We start from the raw sequence: 19704 nt of genomic DNA, 5'->3' as shown, positions 1-19704 counted from the left end.
GGTGGAGATATGGCTTTGGATTTTAAAGGATTCAGTTTTTATTTGGTGCTTTCAGCTGGATGGCTCTTCCTACTCAGCAGCGCAGAGGAGAAGCCAGCTGACTGTCTCCACCAGGCAGCCCAGCTGGAGTCCTCCTTACTGAAGCCCACGGTGCTGATCTCCATCCTTGCTCGCAACGCACAGCACAGCCTGCCGTACTTCTTGGGATGCATTGAAAGGCTGGATTATCCAAAGGACCGCATTGCCATTTGGTAAACTTGTATGTAAAAGTTGCAGTGATCTTTAAATTGAAAAAATATATGAATAAATATGTTAATTTGTTTGGAGAAAGGAGGAAAATATTCATTATGATTTATGGAACTATTGCTAATGAGAAGGGCAGATTTGATTTAAAGAGCTACAACAAAGCAAACACACATGCACACAGTGTTTACATACACATATGTATCAAGCCATTAAGACAATACAAATGTGTTTTCAGTTTCATTTCAGACTCTTCTGCTTACAAAAAGAAAGAAAGAACTGTTGTCTCTGATCTCTCAGGGCAGCCTCTGACCACAGTGTGGATAACAGCACAGCCATGCTTCAGGAGTGGCTCAGAAGAGTTCAGCACCTGTATCACTCTGTGGAGTGGAGGCCAACGGAGCAATCGAGGTAACTGAATCATTCTGATACTGTTATATGGCATAGTTGCATAAATGCCTGAGATCCTCTGACTTTCTGACCCTCAACTCTTGTCTATGTAACACTTGTTATGTAGACGAGGAGGGTCCAAAACACTGGCCCAACTCCCGGTTCACCCATGTGATGAAGTTAAAGCAGACTGCCAAACGACTTTGGACAGATTATATACTGGTAAAACAGACACAAAGATTGACAAATCACAATATAGTATCAGATTAAAACGTTGTCAACTCTTTTTGTTTTCATTAGTTTGTGGACAGCGACAATTTACTGACAAACCACCATGTGCTAACTGACATGATAGCAGAGAACTTAACCATTGTGGCCCCCATGCTGGAATCAAAAAGCCTTTACTCAAACTTCTGGTGTGGCATAACTCCCCAGGTAAACACAATGTAATGAGTAGTACAGAATTTTTACTGAAAACTTTGGGCAAGTCGCTGTTTTCATGGTGTTTGTATTTGAATGCACACATAGGGCTACTACAGACGAACACCAGAGTATATTCCCATCCGTAAGTGGAAATGGCAGGGCTGCTTTGCTCTTCCCATGGTGCACTCCACTTACCTTCTGGATCTGAGGCGCGCAGCCAGCCAGGCTTTGGCCTTCTACCCTCCTCACCCAGAGTACCCATACGATTTAGATGACATCATGGTTTTCGCTTTTTCTGCAAAAAAAACAGGTAAGAACCTTTGATTTAGGCTATGGTGGGTGCTTTTCTTGTGTAATGTTGATAATAGTCATCGGGTGGCAGTCATTTGTGAAAATGAGGTGGGAAAACTTCACTGAACAAAAATAAACTTTCATGACCAGCATGTAACTATGGAGCATTCAGGTGTGTGATAACACAATGCCACGGAGGAAAGACATCAGCAATGATCTTAGAGAAGCAATTGTTGCTGCCCATCAATCTGTGAAGGGTTAGAAGACCATTTCTAAACTATCTGGAGTCCATCATTCTACAGAGAGAAAGACTATTCTGGAAAACACTCAAGAAGGCGATCAATCTTCCCAGGAGTGGACGTCCCAGCAAGCTCAGAGAAACTAGAAAAAACCCAAATAGTTCATGATTTCAGACTCTACAAGGCTCTATTAGCATGTTAAATGTTAAAGTTCATGGCAGTAAGATTAGAGAAAGACTGAACAAGTATGACTTATTGGGAAGGGCTGCAGGACAAAGCCTCTTCTCTCTAAAAATAACATAGCTGCACAGCTGCATCTGAACAAACCACTAAAGTTCTAGAACAATGTCCTTTGGACAGATGAAACCAAAGTGGAGATGTTTGGTTATAATGCACAGCAGGATGTTTGGTGAAAAGCATATCACCACAAACACCGCATAGCACAGCAGTGGAGGGCTGATGATCTGGGCTTATTTTGCAGCCACAGGACCCTGGGACCGGGGTTGATGTGCCTCTGTTTGGCATGTGTGAATTACGAGGAGGAACATGTTCTTTGGTTTTTTTGTCCCGATAAGGTGCAACATTTGTGAAGGAAGAGTTGACCATGAACTCTGTATAGCAAAGTGTTCTAGAGTCAAATGTGAAGTTATTTGTCCAAAAGCAAAATCTTGGCTAAAATGTGGTCATATAACAGGACAATGATCCCAAACACATCAGCAAATTTACAACAGAATGTCTGAAAAGAAAGAATCAAGGTGTTGCAATGTTCCAGTCAAAGTCCAGACCTTAACCTGATTGAAATGCTGTGGTGGAACTTTAACAGAACTGTGTATAAACAAATGTCCACAAACTTCAATGAACTGATGCAACAAAAGAATAGTGGGCCAAAATTTTTCCACTTCAATATGTAAAACTGAAAATATCATACAGAAAAAAACGATAATGTCAAGTTATCGCTGCTGAAGGTGGTTCTACAAAGGATGGAATCATGGTGTGTACTGAGTGTGTGAAAAACACATTGCTTTTACATTTTAGTCTAGCTTTTGTTAGATAAACAATGACCAGTATAATATGTCATGTGTTGCTGTCATCTATTTACCTACTTTTAAGACCTTGTCAAGTTTTTATTATGTACCGGTATATGACACCTTTTTCCACATTTATTCTGACTCAAACCCACAGAGAGTAATAGAGTGGAAAATCTAAGTAGCTAACAACTCTGACATGAAGTTTTTATTTGTTTTTTCATTTAATTTTCTTTGGTTTAACTCTTTTGAAGTCCTGAATTTATGACTAGAAATTTATAGTTTTGGAGTCACTTCATAGACGCAAACTCTGTTTCTTCTAATGCTAATCCTAACGTATAGAAATAATTGGGTCATGTCAAGACATTTGAGGAATTCTATAAATATTTCAACTTAATCTTTACAAGAGTTTAGATTTGTTATGATTTTGTTTAAGATTGTGAATATTCAAAGTTTGTAAACCACCATTTAAACATTTAATGTCAGAATTAAATATCATTATTTACTAAAGATCATCTTGATAGGAATAATAAAGAAATGCAAATATTATTGGAATGTAAATTGCAATATGATCTCATCCCTTTCCATTACTGTAGGTGTCCAAATGTATGTGTGCAACAGGAACCATTACGGATATTTACCAGTTCCCCTCAGACAAAACCAGACTCTGGAAGAAGAAGAGGAGAGTTTCACTCACACACTGACAGAGGCACTCAGTAAGTAGTTATTCTAACTATGGATATCACAATGTGATTGGCCTATTGATTGATCTATGGTTGATAACTTTTGCGCTCTATACTACCAGTCTTTGTGGACTAGTTCTACGTAGCATATTTGCCTTGGTCTGCTCTCGGAGTCACGACACATGCCTCACTCCTGTGTGAGTCAACTGCCTCTCACTTCACTCTTCCGTCTTCCGTTTTTTTGAGAATTTCACATCTGTTAGATGTTGAACATGTCTAACAAATTCTTTTGAAAGGACTGTGTTAAAAGTATCTACATTCATACTACATTCAGTTTAAAATCTGAATGTGATGCCTTTTGTTTCCAGTTGACTACACAATGGAGCCTTCACAGTATATGCACACGAGACTTAGAGAAACACGGAAGATGGGATTTGATGAGGTACAGAAACATTTTGTGAGGCAGTGGAATCACTTCCATTGACAGAGGGATGTTTAAAAAGAACCGTTGTTCTCCTCCACACAGATCTTTCTAATCAATCTGAAGCGGCGCTCAGACCGAAGGGACCGGATGCTGAGTTCTCTGGCTGTCCTCGGCATTAATGCGACACTGGTTGAAGCCGTGGATGGCAAGTATGCCATTCAGCAGTCTGACAGAACTTGAAACTATGTGACAGTATTCAGGAACAAAAGTTGAAATGGCGAAATGAGTAAGATACTCATGTGTACTGATAATGATAAAAATATTTAAGTAGAAGTAACTGGTGGGATTTGAAGAATGAATCAGTTCCGACTACATGTTGCAAAATATAAATTAAACCCGGTGTATGAATAAGTGATTAAATGACATTATATAGAATGTGAATGAAAAGTTCATCTTCATATATAACTGGATTATGATCATTGGTTTTATTGTTTGTTTTGTTTTGTTTTACTTAAGATTCCACATATCTTTACAATGTTGTTCTAATACTGTACAACTCCTCAGTGGAACATCCTCCCTCTGACTGGGTTTGTTTGACTGCTTTAAGTGTGAGTAGTAATAGCTGTCAAATTTATTTTTAAAAAGTTGAAAAGGTTAAATTTTATTATCCTGTGCAATGAACCCAATATATTTCATGTTCTGTCTTGACATTCTTTATTATATTAGCCTATTTTGACATGTCAGGCCTGCAGAGCATTTAAGAATATTTGAGATGCAGGCAATTGAGGGCTAATAATGAGGGGAAAAGGAAGTGTGTAAAAGGAATCATATAAATATGATTCGGTACAAAAGTAGCAACCATAAAGGAAATGTATCTTTGGAGAGGAAGATAGCCATATAATCTTCAGTTTTCCATCAAATGCATTAAGAATAATAACTGAACTGTTTGCATATTTCCCCCTCTAAGCTTCATATCATTTAATCATTCAAGCAAGCTGGAGGAATAAGAGCATGATTATTTATTTAGTTATTTTTGAGAAAAAGGACCTCTGACTGTTTCAAGCAATATCTTCAAAAGCCAGGCTGTGTGGTCATATAAGGACATATCAGTGCCATGTTTAGTAACATATGCTGTTCCCAGTAGAGAATGTGTGGAGAATTTTTAAATGAAAAAAATGCGAGATCTTGAAACATGTTTGCAGGAATAATAGGACCAAATAATGGTGAAATGCCTCAATATCCTTCTGTATCCTTCCTCAATACAGAATACAGAACATATTTTAAATGAAGAGTTTTGGTTTAAAAAGTTTTACCAATGGAATGTGCTGCAGACAAAAATAAACAAAAATAAAAAAGACTCATTGTAACAAATGAAATGGAGCTGATTAGACAAAATGTGAAATATCTTTGGTTGATACTGTCTGTAATGTGGTAAAAGTCAAAGTAATTTTCAGACTGTTTTTTTAAATTTTCATTTCTACTCCGTCTGAGCTTTTACTTGATTAGCGACTGTTTTATAACTTAAAATATTTTCCTATTTTAGAAAATGATGATTTATGAACAAATCTTATTGGGAAAACAAATCTACACTCATTGTTGTTATCTTTTTTTCCTTTGAAGAAGCTTTATTGTTTTTCCACCATCAATCTAGAGCTTTACTGATGTAGGAATTCATGGCAGGCAAAGGAAAACAGAAAATTAAGACAATTTCCCTGCATTTCACTTTTTCAGAGCCTTGAAGTCATCACAGCTGCGGGCCCTGGGTATAGACATGCTGCCTGGGTACAAAGACCCTTATTCAGACCGTGTGCTGACCAGAGGAGAGATAGGCTGCTTCCTCAGCCACTTCAACATCTGGAAGCAGGTACTGACAGTTGCTGGTCATGGGGCGATTTTCTGCAGTATAGTTAAAGTTCAGTGATGATTATGGCTGGTATTTGTCACCCTCTAGGTGGTGCAGCAGGAACTACAGCAGGTGCTTGCCCTTGAGGACGATGTGAGATTTGAGCCCAGGTTTTACAGCCGGATGGCGACCATCATGGGCAATGTGCTGAGAGTGCAGCTTGACTGGGACCTACTGTCAGTTTTTTTTTTCTTTTCTTCTTTATTTATCAATTTTTTTTCATATTCACCTTAAGTTTAAGTGGTGAGTTGTCTCCCTGTAGTTATATAGGTCGTAAGAGGCTGCAGGTAAAGGAGCCAGAGAACTGGGTGAAGGGAGTCAGCAACCTGGTGCACCCAGGCTACTCCTACTGGACATTGGGTTATGCCCTCTCACTGAATGGTGCCAAGAAGCTTTTGAGGGCGAAACCCCTGAACAAAATGCTGCCTGTTGATGAGTTCCTTCCACTCATGTTCAACAAGCACCCCAAGTAAGTCTTGAGTATATATGAAAATCCAGATCTCGTGCTTTGATGATCATTGACAGCTTTTGTGTTTGTAAATCATGACGTCACCCTCCCTATCCTTTCAGAGATGAGTATATGCAGTATTTTGAGGACAGGGACCTGAAAGCATTCTCAGTGGAACCGCTGTTGGTGTTCCCCACACACTACACCGGTGAGCCCGGCTACTTTAGCGACACAGAGACGTCAACCATTTGGGATGATGAGGCCACGGAAACAGACTGGGACAGAGACAAAACCAAACACAGCTGTGAAGAACAATCCGAAGATGTAAGGCTTCAAACCAGTGGCTTGTGGTGAGACCCCCACCTCACTGTCAGTGGATACAAAGGTGAAGCCTGAGCAGGACACACAGTAGAAACGTTAGGCCTGTGTCACATCCCAAACCATGGCTGAGCTGATTTGAACTGTGTTGCTTAAATCAAAATTAATCTTGTATAAAAACTTAATTTTACAGCAAATATTCTCTTTGAAATTCATTCATAAAAGTAATTTTACTTTCTCAGTTGTAAACTTTTGTTTCGTCCACAGCACTACATTTCAGCATTTTTCATCAATTTAATTAAGAAAATAATGCAACTAAGAATATGGGAGCTTTAGACTTTTAGCTCAGTAAACTGCAGTGAATAAAGTAATCATTGTAACGCTGAAGTTTAGTGTCAAAGGGGGGTTTTATGTGAGTTTTTTAAATGAAGAAAAACAGTGAAGCCTTCTGGTTACAGACACGTTCTTCAAGCACATTTCTGTGGATCCTTTTTCAGTTTCAGCTGCCTGCGTTTACACTTCAACAAGCAGAAGAAACGCACACAAGACGAGCTCTAAACTTAAGAATTTTTATTGGGAAAAAAAAAAGATCAAGCAATCACTGGAACCATTTAATATTAGTACAGTTCCATATCACAATATGAGTTATGAAAAGAAAAATTAAACCACTCAACTGATACGTCTGATACCTAATAAATTAATCAACAAAATGAAATAACATGCTTATATGTCGGTGTTGCACAGGAAATATTGAAACTCCAATGCTCAAAATCTAAGACGCCTGAGAATATAAATATCAAAACAGCTTTTTGCAGCAATTATTTAGTTCCACAGTTCCTCCCATTTATTTCAACTAAAGCTTTGATAGGAGGAGTTTAAAAATGACATCATATAAAAATTAGCAATCAATTAAGAAAAAACATCCACTTCTGTACAATGTGCATATCTGAATTAGTGTGGCTTTTCCCCCTCAGAGGGGCAGCGCAGCAAAAACGAGCCACATTCTGTGATATGAACAAATAGATTTGGACTGAACTTTTTAAGCAACATCTTCAATGAAATGACAGTCTACAGGTATTTATCTTTGTGTTTCAATGCCCCTTTTAAGCCTTGACCCCAGCCAGCAGTTTAGTTTAAACCCTTAATAAAACGGAAAAAAAAAAATTAGCCGTAGCAAAACCTTAATGACAGTCAGTGGAGGATTTACCAGTTTACTCTTATCCACGTGTTCACTGAGGCAAGTAAAAGGAGTTCTGCTACAAAGGAAGTAATCATGTTGCATATCGTCAGTGAGGATACAAGAGTACAAAACAGACCATAATAACTGCTGACACCTTTCGAGGTTAAACAGCCGTGAAGGAATTTCTTAAAGACTGGTTGAATGGCATCTGTACAGACACTGCAAAAAAAAAGAAAAAAAGAAAAAAAGTGAGGTATGTTCTTGTGATTTTATAGCTTTGAGTCTCAGATGTCACTTCCATCTGTAACGAGAGATGGAAGGAAAGATTTCCATTTGAAAATATAGTTTACCGAGTTTGTTCCTTTGTTAAACAGTCCAGGTGTTCGAGGTCACTGCCAGCAGCGACCAAAAACGTTTAACCTCTGATGAAAAGTTGTGTACAAAGTTTCAAAGCGTTGCATTCACTTCAATGAGTACAGCTCCCATTAAAAGGAACACAACAGTGAACTTCTGCTGCATATGAAAATGGTTTGACGTGAAAGAGGAAGACATCTGCGGTTGCCCTCTTTGATCTTAGTTTGGAGGAGACTGAATCAACAGATCTGGGAACAACAATTAAATGTATTCCATCTAGAAAATAAACACAAATTCCACAATAAGGGATGGCCTGGAAAACTAAGCAAACAATAAACATAACTATCTAAAGAAAAGCAACAACAACCCAGTTCAATTATGTTTTGTGAAGCAAATGGAAAAGGCAGTTTTTTTAAACACATACACAGTTCCACAATGCTTGCTTGTAGAAACACAGTAACAGTGCAAGCATTTACACTTCAGCCAAATACCTTTCAGAGAAAGTGCCATATTGCATGAGTTTCTGTAATGTACCCACAAAAGGGAATATATATAACTATACAATGATCCAACTGTAAACATGGTGCAAAGTAGTTATGACATAGTTTAAGGCTTTCAGAGTTTCCTGAAGAAGTGTTGTCACTGAGATAAAGAATATGTCGGTGAGTGGGTCAAACGGCGTGGAACCACTCAAAAAGAAATCAACGCATCTATATTCAGACCTGAACCCCACAGTCTTTGTACTCAAAGGGATTGGAAACACACAAATTACTTGAAGTTATCTTTTGAGCTACAATTTCTGAATCCTATGAGTATTATTCTGTTTTTGAATGGATGGTAATCCATCAGTGATAGCTGCGTCTCACTGAGACGTGGCGAGTTCAGCGACGACAAGACAGAACCCAGCGACCATTCTGTGTTAGAACATCTGCGCTTTAGCTTTGATGACAATTAAAATTTGGATTTCTACCAAAAGAATAGGATTTTTTTTCTTCCTTTTTTCCAATGCTACTCATTTATAAGTCTTGTTTGTCTACTGTTGAGGAAAACACTCAGCACACTAAGTTCCACACATTCTGCCATCTGGCTCCACATCCCAGAAGAGCGAATTGAATGCATTAAAGGCAGCAGGCTGAAAAACCCCACCCCCACAAAAAAAAAAAGAGACAACAACAAAAAAAAGAAGAAATACATCACTTTGATTCCACTGCATACACACTTTTCCCAGTTCTGTCACTAACATACACACACATCGACTCACACAGGCAATGTCATCCTATCAAGCATGTTACCCCTAATATAAGGACTACAATTCGTCACATGTATTATTTCTGCTGCTAGTAGCATTACCATTTCTCTACAGTAAAGCTTAAAGCTTATGTACATTTGCATCAATATTAGACATAATACTGTAGTGTATTGTGTGTCAGAATTTTGTGTATAGCCGATCTAGCCTTCAGAGCAATGTGCATATTCCTCTTCTATAGTGAAATTTGTTCCACTTTCTAGTAAAAATTAATATTTGATCTATAGTTTAATTGGATATATTTTTTGTTGTTTTAAAAAAAAAAAAGCCTCAGTAATAATGCAATTTATATTTAAAAAAAAAAAAGGAATGTGTCACCACTAAAGCCAAAAACCAGCTAAACTAAGATAATAACCAAAATAGAGGTTTAAAAAATGAAAAAGCTTCTAGTCATTGCCCAGCTACCTAATATCACAACATTCCTCAAGGTAAATAAATGGTACTGAACAGCACAAAAATTAATTACAAAATATCCACAAGAAACCAGAGGAGTTTTGGTTGATGATGAATGAGCACATTTTAACTTCGAAAAAATGTGAAAAATCCCTGAAATTTCTGAAAATGTTTCAGTCTGATAAATGAGGTTATGTTGGGTAGATTTCATTGCTTGAAATCTGCTTGATGATTGTTTATTATCAACTCCTGAAACAGAGAATAAGAAGTCTGAGAAAAATTAAAATTGTGCTGCCATAAACCTGTAATAAACAATGAGGTATTTTGTAAATTTATTTGGTTAGAAAAAAAAATTAAATCACCGTTTGTGCTAGCTGTATTTTTGATATATCATAACATTGTGGTGTCAGGCAATTCTTAGGACTGCTTCATGGTAGGATTGGCTTTTACAGACGTTCTGTATCAATGTGAAGTACCTTGACTGATAAGGCAGACCTATTTCATTCAACAAATGAACCTAAAATGGTTATCGAATAAAAATTCTCAATTCAATGTCACTACATTCTCATATGTAATCGCATTCTTATACTACTCTGTGGTATCTCCATCTTCACTGACTGCCTTAGATTCCCCTGCATGTAAAAATTTTGATGCAGAGGGGAATTTCGCTATATCTTATTGTCTGTCCTTTGTGAGGCAACACTTTTGAAGGCTCACTCCAGTCTGCCATTTTGTAAACACCACACAAATGCTTTGACACATGTGCAGCTGGGCATGCAAATGGAAGTGCGATAGGTCCGATGTGTTGCTTTAAGGGAAAAAATAACAGGAATGAAATAGCAAGGGAATGTTTTCAATCCCCAGCCGTAATTATAACGAGCAAGTGAGTGGGAAGTCAAATGACTCAACTTACTATTCCCCCAACATCCTGCAACATGTGTGGTGGCTTGTGTGCGCGCACATGTTGGAGTAGAGCACAGCAAAGCTAAATCCTAGTCAGTGGATTTGATTTTAGCTTGTTGACTTGAAACCAATGTGACCTTCTACTTCTGTCATTCTAAGTACGCCAGAAACCTGCCACCCAAACCCTCCTAATTTTGCATGTCTTGGTTAGAAGCTGAAGATGCGCCCTTGTTGCGGCCCAACATCGAGGGCTGGAAGTCGGGATGACGGCGAGCATGCTTGATCAGGTGGTCACTGCGCATGAAGCGCTTATCACACAGTGGGCACAGGAAGCGCTTCTCCCCTGTGTGGGTGCGGGTGTGGCGGGCAAGCTCATCAGAGCGGGCAAATTTCTTCTCACAGTCAGGCCAGGTGCATGGAAAGGGCCTCTCACCTACAACAGAGCGGAAAGAACCATTAACTTTTGGACCATATTACCTGTGAGATTTCAGGCTTACACTACAAGCATACAACACAGATTAATAAGCACGCTGTAGTTGACAGAGGATGATGGATTAATTGATACCATTAACATCTGGCTGCATTCACATTACATCAACAAAAAACTAAATTTTGACAATAAAGTAGAAAGTTCAGTCCAAATTGTACATTTGCATGAAGATGATCAAAGCATCTGATAAAATATGGCAACCGCTTGTGGAACATTAAGCTTAACATTAAGCAGCCTTGCAAATGATGCAGTCTTTCATTCAACATGACATAACCAAGTATGGCACACTGGGGCTTCTACGTTTGTGCATCTTCATTTGGTATGTGATCAAAGAAATTACACAAGACTACAGTCTTGTTTTAACTAGCAAGGATTGGGGCTAACATAATAATCTCCTTTACCAGAAAAGGGCCTGGAAAGGTTTAATTTAGGTTTTTTTTTTTTTTTGTCACAGAAGAAATACACACGAAAAATGTGAAAAAAAAATCAGTACATGCATCCTGAGAGCAAACCCAGCTTTTAGATTGAAATAAGACAATGAGACTAAATGTACAGCCTGTGCAGTGTGGATATGAATATTGATCTGCACACGGTTAAATTCACGACAAAACACTCATAGGAGTTGGATTTTCGAAATTTACAGCTAGCCTTAATCTCTTGCAGGCAACATGAGTCAAACCCAGGATAAGCGACTAGGATGCTCGGTGCCATTTTCAAGATCACAAAGCCTGGCCACGTTGTTACAGAACTCCCCGTGGGCGTTCCCACCACAGTTTCTCTGAGCCGTTTCCTGTCCTTAATCCATTTGCGCCTGCTCTGTAACACTGGACACACCAGCAACCTCCTAATTTGCAACAAAATAACACGGACATTTCAACGAAGCCATTATATCGCTGCCACCGGTCAGATCAACTCTACCTGCATAGAAAGAGACTGCACGGTTCAGATGAGACCCGAAGTTGTATGCAGGTCTGAGTATTAAGGTGCAACAACATGGGTGTGCTAAATATCCTCAGTGTACGCCCCTTTTTAACGAAAATACGGCGATTAGACACATGGAAGTGACGCACTTATTATGAGAGAACCCCTTCCTTCAGCTTTCTAGACCGTTTTATCAAGAATTTTTAACAATACAGAGAATTACGTGGGTACAGTAGATGATACCCACAGAAAAAAAAACCTAAAAGCCTCCCGCGTCCCATTATGAACTCTGCTCTACCGACGTTAAGGTTTCGTCTTACGTTCATTTCATATGCAAATACGGTGGGGAGGAAGACTTTCGTCACAGGTTTTAACGTCCAGCCCCGTTCTTTTGTTAGTTTACTTCTTTGTCAGAGTCACTAAGGGGAGGTGATTTTTTTTTTTGTTTTTCACCTCTTTGTATGGTCACATTATTGTGTCAAATCGGTGGTAAAAGAGGTAAAACTGACATGGCACGAGAAGTTATACCCACAAAGCAGATAACAAAAAGTTTATCCCGTACAACTGTAATTTATATGTCACAAAAAAGGCAAAATGTGGGTACAAAGTTTAATTTTATCCAGCAGCTAGCTTGTGTACCCCATACAACTTGAGAACTGCTGATGTAACCATACAGCTGTTGTCGTTTCCATACCTGTGTGTGTCCGGATGTGTGCCTTCAGGTGTGATGATTTCCCGTAAACTCTGTCGCATCCGTCAAAAGTGCATTGGTGTCGCTTCACCGGGGACCGCGGGGGCCCAACGCCGCCTGCCCCTCTGAGTGGCTGCTGCTGCTGTCCGGGCACTGGCGTAGCAGTGGGGGTCATGGTAGGGGTGGTGGGATCGGACAACGTGGTGTAGCCGCTCTCCCCACCGCACGAGGAGTTGCTGCTCTCCGAGTAGGCCGACATAGGGCGAAACTTGCTGTGCAAGTCGGTGAGGATACCGGCCACCGTCATCATGTTCGTCCCTTCCAGCCTCAAAGTCTCCCGCACTTCCCTGTCCTCACTCGACCCTTCAGGTTCCCCAGGGAGAAGGCCCACCGTGGCAGACTGACTGGCGGGGGCGACCGGGGTGGGTCTGTGCAGGACAGGACCGCTAGATATCGATACCAAACACTCGGCAGCGAAATAATCAGACGACGCAGTCAACGACATTGTTATCTACTCGGTTTTTTTTTGTCTTCAAACAGAAAAAACAACGAAAAATACAACAGAAGGGGCTAACGGTAACAGTCTGATCCGGACCTCGTTCTCATCAAACTCGACGAACAAACTGCTCCCAGTCGAGTCTCGTTACCACCATATAATGTATCAGTAGTTTAAGAATTATTCAATAAATCAAAGAAAATGCACAACTAAGAATAATAATAGGCTAAAATCGTGCTAACACCACGGGTCCAACGTGCGTGCCCCTTTCTGTCTGACGGTTCATTGTGTCTGAGCCTCCGAGAAAGCCGGTCAAACCCACGCCCCCTGGTCCGGACCAAGGATGCGTTCACGAGTCATCGGTTAAAACTTTTTTGATCGCTCTAAATTCCCATAAATGTTTTCTTTTTATTATTCTGTTGTTACTTATTCTATTATTGATCCAATAAGTAATAAATGTGACTTTGTTTACTTGTCTACATCACATGGAAATATGTTGATCAAGATAAACTGTTTTCTACAATAGTATATTAGATACTATCACTGTATTACAAACTTTTCTTTTTACATTTTCACAATCTAACTCACATTTTAATTCATTTATATCAAAACACGCCACGTATACTATTACGTGCACTTAAACCTTGGACGGAAGAATACAGCTGTTTACCTAAGTGGAAATTCCTTTATACATTTTTCTTTGTGATTATCAAATGCAGCGTCAACCAGCAGCAAGCAAAGCACGGGCGTGGACCGCGGCGGCGGGTGAATCTAGGAAAGTAGGTGGCACTGTGTGTCAGTTTAATGATGGGGGAAGAGGATAAAAGGCCTGTTGGATAGTTTAGTTTTTCTGTGCAGCCGGAGACAGGAGAACGTGGCTGAGTGTTGGGGTCCACATGATGAAAATGATTTGTTGTTTTTTTTAAACATCGTCATCGTTATAGATCAACGCTGTATTTTTTAAAACGTGTTTTTATCCACAAGGCACTTGCATAAGATATTCCTCCTCTTATATGCTCACTTGTCTCGCTTATATTTGCCCTTTTGGAAGTTTATAAATCAGCTTTTAACTGGTTTGAAGCCACAGACATGGTGTGGCTTATTAATTATGGTTATATTGACCATTATGCGTGCGTGTGTGAATGCTTTTCCTCAAAACCAGGAAAATGTACAAAGCTAGAATATCAAGGGAAACTCACCACAACTTTAGCTCATAACCTTTGATTGTTCAGCTATTCTATTATAGCTATATAGTAAGGTGTTCTCAACTATTTTCAATGAACCTTAATCATAATTTCTATCTGAACAATATTTAGCCAGTCGACTTTCAAACTGTTAAACATGATCATAATGAAATTTTCTCTCCATTTGTGGCTAATGTCTAATGTGAGTCCAAGTCACCATTTGCAAAAGAAAACAGTTTTTTAGGAGACCGAACACTGTTAAGTGATTGGCTCTGTAAATGTTTGTAGCTCCAGCTTGGAAGGAATTTCCTGATTGGTTGCTGTTAGCAGTATGAGACACTGTGGAAGCCCACATACAAGCCTGGTCATTCAGTGGCTCAGAACAGTGCTTGGCTTTCATCTCACTTCTTACTTCTTTCCGAGGGAGCCGGACCTGCAGTGACTCTGGGTTGCTATGGCTGTGTTGCTGTTACTGCCTGGTTATGCACATGTTCTTCTAATTTTTCTCCTGCTCTATGGTAAGATTTATTAACTGTTTTGTATTGTTGCATTGTGTTAAGAAATTTCAGGTTGCATTTAAATCAGAGATCATATTTATGGCATGTCTGTAGATGATCGGTATTGAAGCTGGACAAGCTTTTACTTGAGATTGTTGGTAGTTTTTTGAGTATGACAGAGATTTCTTTTATTTAACCTCTTGTTCAGTAGGTGATTGCCTTCAGGTGGAACCAAATGTCTGTGATTCAAGTTGTTCTGGTGAGAGTTTTGTTTGTTTAATAGTGCATTGCATTGCATCAGACTTGATGCACTTTTGCAGACAAATAAACAAATAAATTATTTTTCTAATATTTGCTTATAAACAAGGATGATTTTCTTTTCCCCTTTTTTAATGTTTTAATTGTGCATTATTCTGCATCCGCAGGATTTCCTGCATCTGACTTTTCCTATCACAAGGGTGTGAGGTACACTTACAGGTATACCACGACAATAAACACCACCCTTCATGGCTCCATTGGCAGGAATGGACTGGCCCTTGATTGTGTGGTTGATATTGATGTGGTCTCCAACTGTCACCTAATGATGCAGGTTGGCTTTGCAAAACTTGTTTGTGAGTTGTTTATCTAAAGAGCATATTATGTTGTGGTTTCATGTGCATGCTTGTCCAACAGATAAGGAATCCACAGATAAAACGGCTTTCCCCTCAGAGGGAACATTCTGTGCTACGTTTAAAAAGTTTGAGGTAACACCATATATATTTCACTTACTTGTTTTTTTTTACCCGACTTTTTGCTGTCTATCGTTTTATTGTTTGTCTATTGTTTTAGTTGTGTCTGTGCTCCATTTACTGCACCAAAGATGTAAACCTAGATGGTTTGGGGATGCGACAACTATTATTTCTATGAATGAGATACTCTGTTCAGATGCTCCACTTGTATGTGCTGTCTGGTCTCTGAGGGCTCATCTGGTGTTTTTGTTTCCCAGGGAGTCACTGGAGAGAACTCGCCTCAAGTTCTCCCTGCAGGGGGGAAAGGTCACGGCCCTCTGTGTCCAGAACGGGGAGCAGGTGTGGGCTCTCAACATTAAAAAGGCTTTACTGAGCATGCTCCAGACCTCCCCCATGGTCACCAAACTCAAAGAAGAAAAGGAGGTGGGGTTCATGGAGAGAGCATTCTCTGTGATATAGCTATGAATCATTACTTTGCTGACAAAATTAACCCAAGATATCTATATATATATATACTTTTTTGTCTCGTTAACTTAATTTCACTTTCATTTTTGCATATAAAAAAAAAAGTTGGGACAGTAAAGCTTTTAGTACTTTGTAATGTTACAATTCCTTTTCATAAGCCTTTAAAGAAGTTCTGGTATTGGAGATGCACAGCGATAAAGTGTTATGAAGTCCATTTCTTCCTGCAAACACATTTTAAGATGTGCAACGATACAGGGTTGTCTTTGCATTTTTAATTTAAAAATGCTCCAAACAGTCTCTTGGGGACAGGTCAGGACTGCAGGCAGACCAGTCCAGTGCCTGGACCTTCTTCTTGCACAGCTGTTCATTTATAACATGTGCAGAATGTGGTTTTGCATTGTCTTGTTGAAAAAAGCAAGGACGACCTTGGAAAAGACATCATCTCAAATGCAGCATATGTTGCTCTATGATCTCACTGAACTTTTCTGCATCAATGCTGCCATCACAGAAGTGTAAATGACTTTTGCCAAGAGCACTGATACAACCCCCATATAATCACGGAACCTGGTTTTGGAAGTTGTTGATGATAACATTCTGGATGGTCCATTGAATTTTTTTCTAACAATAACTTAATTAATTTCAGTATGCCAGAGTATACAGTATACCAGATAAATCAATTATTATGCAGTTTATTTACAGACTTATGTTTGATGCTTCTTCCTCAGAGTGATATCCACGGTACGTGCATCAGCAGATATGAGAGGAAAGGACCAGCACTGGTGAAGACCAGGGATCTAGCACAGTGCCAGCAGTCCACACTGGCAAACTTCTGGCCTCACTCAGTTGCTTTAACAGATGACACAGTGAGTTAGAGTACCCTCTGTATTTTACATGTTTCTTGACTGATTGTACTGTGGTCATGGGCTTTGACAAATATGCACAATTATGGCTGTGTTATGGAGTTATTCCAGTAGTTTGGACTCGGAATATTAAAAAAGAATTTCTGCTCTTTGTCAAATCCCTTTATTCAATATTTTTATTCATCAGGTTTTTATATTAGATTTTTTTGTTTGTTTTATTGCTAGTCAGTACAAATGGAACAACGCTGTGTTCAGCACCATGGAGCAACAGTAATGGAAGAGGCTAACTGTACTGAAATTATATCTCTGGCACCTTGGTCTGAGACTGCCGGGCTGGTGAAGACCCAAACTGTGTCTACATTACTCCTGCTCAGAGCCCATCCAGGATATCCTTTAGGAGCAGGTAAGTCTTGTATCAACACTATGCCTTTTCCCTTAGCAACCCTGCTTTTCAATGAACATGGATTCTGATGCCTGAATTCCTGATTGCTTCGACAGAATCTCTAAGTACTGGTATGCTGACTGATCTGCAGTTTGTGAATGAAGGGGCTGCAAGGCAAGAACAAACCAGATTATCAACACCACAGGCAGTTCAGACCATCAGATTGTTATGCAGCCTCAATTCAGACCCACAATTGGTAGGCCACAAACACAGCAGGTCCCATACTACTTTTAAGGGTCTTCTTTGTGTGTTTCCCTTGATCAACTCTATACTTCAACTGCTGCAATTCCTTTCAGCTGTGAATATGAATAACTAGCATTACTTTTACTCTGCCTGACCACTGATTGCATGTTTGTATGTGTAAGTCATGGCTAGAGTTCTCCTGAGGTTTCTGATTCTCTTAAAGAGGTTAGTCAATCTGGCAACTTTCATCAGAGCTTATTTACATGTGATTTCTTTCAAAGGCTCCATCAGACGCAGAACCTGACTGTGCTTACAGTTTTTCAAGAGTTCATTTCTTCTGGTTGAGTGGGGAATAATTTAGAGACACTGGAGAATTATTTGTGATTGCATAATGCTGATAACATAAGTTTATGCATTTGTTTGAATTTGACTCTATGTGCTCCAAGGTATCACAAGAGTTACTTCAGCTGGTGTCCCAACTGAAAGATATGACTCTGTCTCAACTGAAGACAGTTTGGCAAGAAGCATCTTTCAAGTGCCACAATGACTGGTCAGTATTCCCCCTGTGTCTCATAATGTTTTATTTTTCTGGCTAGTCCTTCAGTTCCTAATTTTTTAATCTCCAACATGTCCCCACCCTCTATATTCTAATGAATACGATCTGGTTTGCTTTATCTGGTTTGTGAACAAGATGGTTTTAATTAATAAATCATTCATCTAAATGTTCTACAAATATGTGACAAGCACTTTACAGTTTTTCAGTTTATGGTCTCTTAGTGCAACTAAATAGAATGGAATATGTGTTTGAGAAAAAGCCCTGATGGATGCCACTCTAATGTGTGTACAGTACATAAAGCTACAGCTTGCTAATGCAAACTAAATCAGTTGGAAATATCTAATCCTGCAGTGCCCTGCAAGGAAATAATCTTGTGCAAATTCATTTTAAAACTACAACAAAATATACAGATTAAACAATAGGATATATAGCAGGTTAATGAGGCATTAGCTTTAGCTTTAGCTGTAGGAGCTGGTATGCAGTTTCAACTTTTAGATATATGAACAGGTTCTATTTCCAGTCTTTATATTAAGTTAAGTTTTAGTCTTCTATGTGAAGCTAAGCTAATTCTCTACTGGCTGTAACATCAAATTACCGTGCAGACACGAGTGGTACTCTGTACTTGAAAGTGAAAAAGATAATTAACAAAAATGGCAACCAATTCTATTAGTGTAATTAAATGTCTTCTGTGTAAATCACTAAGAACAAATACAGTAGCTTTAGTCTGCTTTAAAGAAATAGTCTTGTCTCAACGATATGAAACAGTAGTCTAGGTGTTACAGATTACCTATAGCAGATAGATAACTGATACTGATGTTAATTAAATGTTTCTACAGGCAGCCCCTACTGGATGCATTGCCTGTGTGTGGATCTGAAAATTGCATTATACTATTGACTGACCTGATAAGGAACAAAGAAGTGGAGGAGGGGTTGGCTCATTCTTATCTTACCACTTTATCCCTCATCCCTCATCCATCACCATTCATCATTGGCTCCATCATTGTAGGAACCTCTGACTGACACTGACGATTACTGAATTACTCTCATCAAAACTCTTGTATTCACTGATGAGATATTTTGGTCAAATTGATTTTTGCTGTACTTGTTAGGCCTTACTGAAGGACCCAGAGCTGCGGTCCAAGGCACTCTTGGCAGGATCATCTCTGACCTATCAGCTGTGCCAAAGATCTCCAACTTCTTGTAGTGAAATACCTCAGGTGCAGAACTTCCTACAGACACTTGAGAAAACTCTGAAAGTGGGCTGCGAGGAAGAAAAACCCATTAGAGTCAAGGAGGTACAATGCCTTTAATCAGGAGTCAGTGATTATGTAACGTACATATTATTAAATTTACATGGACCCATTGAAAAATAATTCAATTAAGGAGATTCAAATTCAAATAAACACTGTTCATTTTGCATTAATTACTGTATGTTGTCCAGCAGCTTTTTCATGCACTAAAATCAGTGGGAAACACTGGTTTGTCTGCCTCTGCCTTCATTCCTCTCCTAAATCGTTGCATACTGGGTCACTCAACTTCTTTGGAACTGAGGCTTGCTGCCATCCAAGCTTTTAGACGCTTTCCCTGCTCAGCTGATGTAAGTTGAAGATGAATCTAATAGTATTATAATGATGTATATAAAAAAAAAGTCAGTGAGAGCTTGCTATT

General features: G+C 39.2%; 3 protein-coding genes across 3 annotated transcripts in view; 2 read left to right on the top strand and 1 right to left on the bottom strand.

Moving 5' to 3' along the window:
- The first annotated feature begins 9 nt into the window (after nt 1-9).
- Nucleotides 10-6528, top strand: LOC140268823 (procollagen galactosyltransferase 2-like). Its single transcript, XM_072363811.1, has 12 exons — nt 10-251; nt 544-654; nt 750-855; nt 934-1068; nt 1162-1366; nt 3208-3327; nt 3663-3736; nt 3821-3927; nt 5450-5582; nt 5670-5797; nt 5884-6090; nt 6192-6528. Exons 1-12 carry the CDS (start codon nt 10-12, stop codon nt 6421-6423), a joined length of 1800 nt encoding a protein of 599 aa, XP_072219912.1. The 3' UTR covers nt 6424-6528.
- A 2999-nt stretch (nt 6529-9527) lies between these two features.
- Nucleotides 9528-13427, bottom strand: LOC140269252 (Krueppel-like factor 13). Its single transcript, XM_072364279.1, has 2 exons — nt 12629-13427; nt 9528-10956 (listed from the first exon to the last, which is right to left on the bottom strand). The coding sequence occupies exons 1-2, from the start codon at nt 13128-13130 to the stop codon at nt 10712-10714; spliced, it is 747 nt and encodes a 248-aa protein (XP_072220380.1). The 5' UTR covers nt 13131-13427; the 3' UTR covers nt 9528-10711.
- Nucleotides 13428-13834: 407 nt separating this feature from the next.
- LOC140268232 (uncharacterized) overlaps nt 13835-19704 on the top strand; it is a 42284-nt gene continuing 36414 nt past the window's right edge. Inside the window, exons 1-12 of the mRNA XM_072362998.1 lie at nt 13835-13900; nt 14965-15061; nt 15228-15391; nt 15475-15545; nt 15788-15953; nt 16721-16858; nt 17081-17258; nt 17354-17493; nt 17927-18030; nt 18873-19038; nt 19146-19331; nt 19481-19633. Coding sequence (XP_072219099.1) covers nt 13835-13900; nt 14965-15061; nt 15228-15391; nt 15475-15545; nt 15788-15953; nt 16721-16858; nt 17081-17258; nt 17354-17493; nt 17927-18030; nt 18873-19038; nt 19146-19331; nt 19481-19633 — 1629 coding nt within the window. The remainder of the gene's footprint in view (nt 13901-14964; nt 15062-15227; nt 15392-15474; nt 15546-15787; nt 15954-16720; nt 16859-17080; nt 17259-17353; nt 17494-17926; nt 18031-18872; nt 19039-19145; nt 19332-19480; nt 19634-19704) is intronic.

The sequence above is a fragment of the Leuresthes tenuis genome, unplaced genomic scaffold (assembly GCF_036924035.1).
Source record: "Leuresthes tenuis unplaced genomic scaffold, fLeuTen1.0.hap1 SCAF_14, whole genome shotgun sequence".
Classification (NCBI taxonomy): Eukaryota; Metazoa; Chordata; class Actinopteri; order Atheriniformes; family Atherinopsidae; genus Leuresthes; species Leuresthes tenuis.
The sequence above is the reverse complement of the archived record's forward strand: the minus strand, read 5'-3'. Positions and strand labels throughout refer to the sequence as shown.

Coding starts and splice junctions, on each gene's coding strand:
- LOC140269252 (XM_072364279.1), bottom strand. CDS start 13,130: ATGTCGTTGACTGCGTCGTCTGATTATTTCGCTGCCGAGTGTTTGGTA. Junction 10,957..12,628: donor ACACATCCGGACACACACAG/GTATGGAAACGA, acceptor GCTCTGTTGTAG/GTGAGAGGCCCTTTCCATGC.
- LOC140268823 (XM_072363811.1), top strand. CDS start 10: ATGGCTTTGGATTTTAAAGGATTCAGTTTTTATTTGGTGCTTTCAGCT. Junction 856..933: donor TTTGGACAGATTATATACTG/GTAAAACAGACA, acceptor TGTTTTCATTAG/TTTGTGGACAGCGACAATTT. Junction 3,928..5,449: donor GTTGAAGCCGTGGATGGCAA/GTATGCCATTCA, acceptor TCACTTTTTCAG/AGCCTTGAAGTCATCACAGC.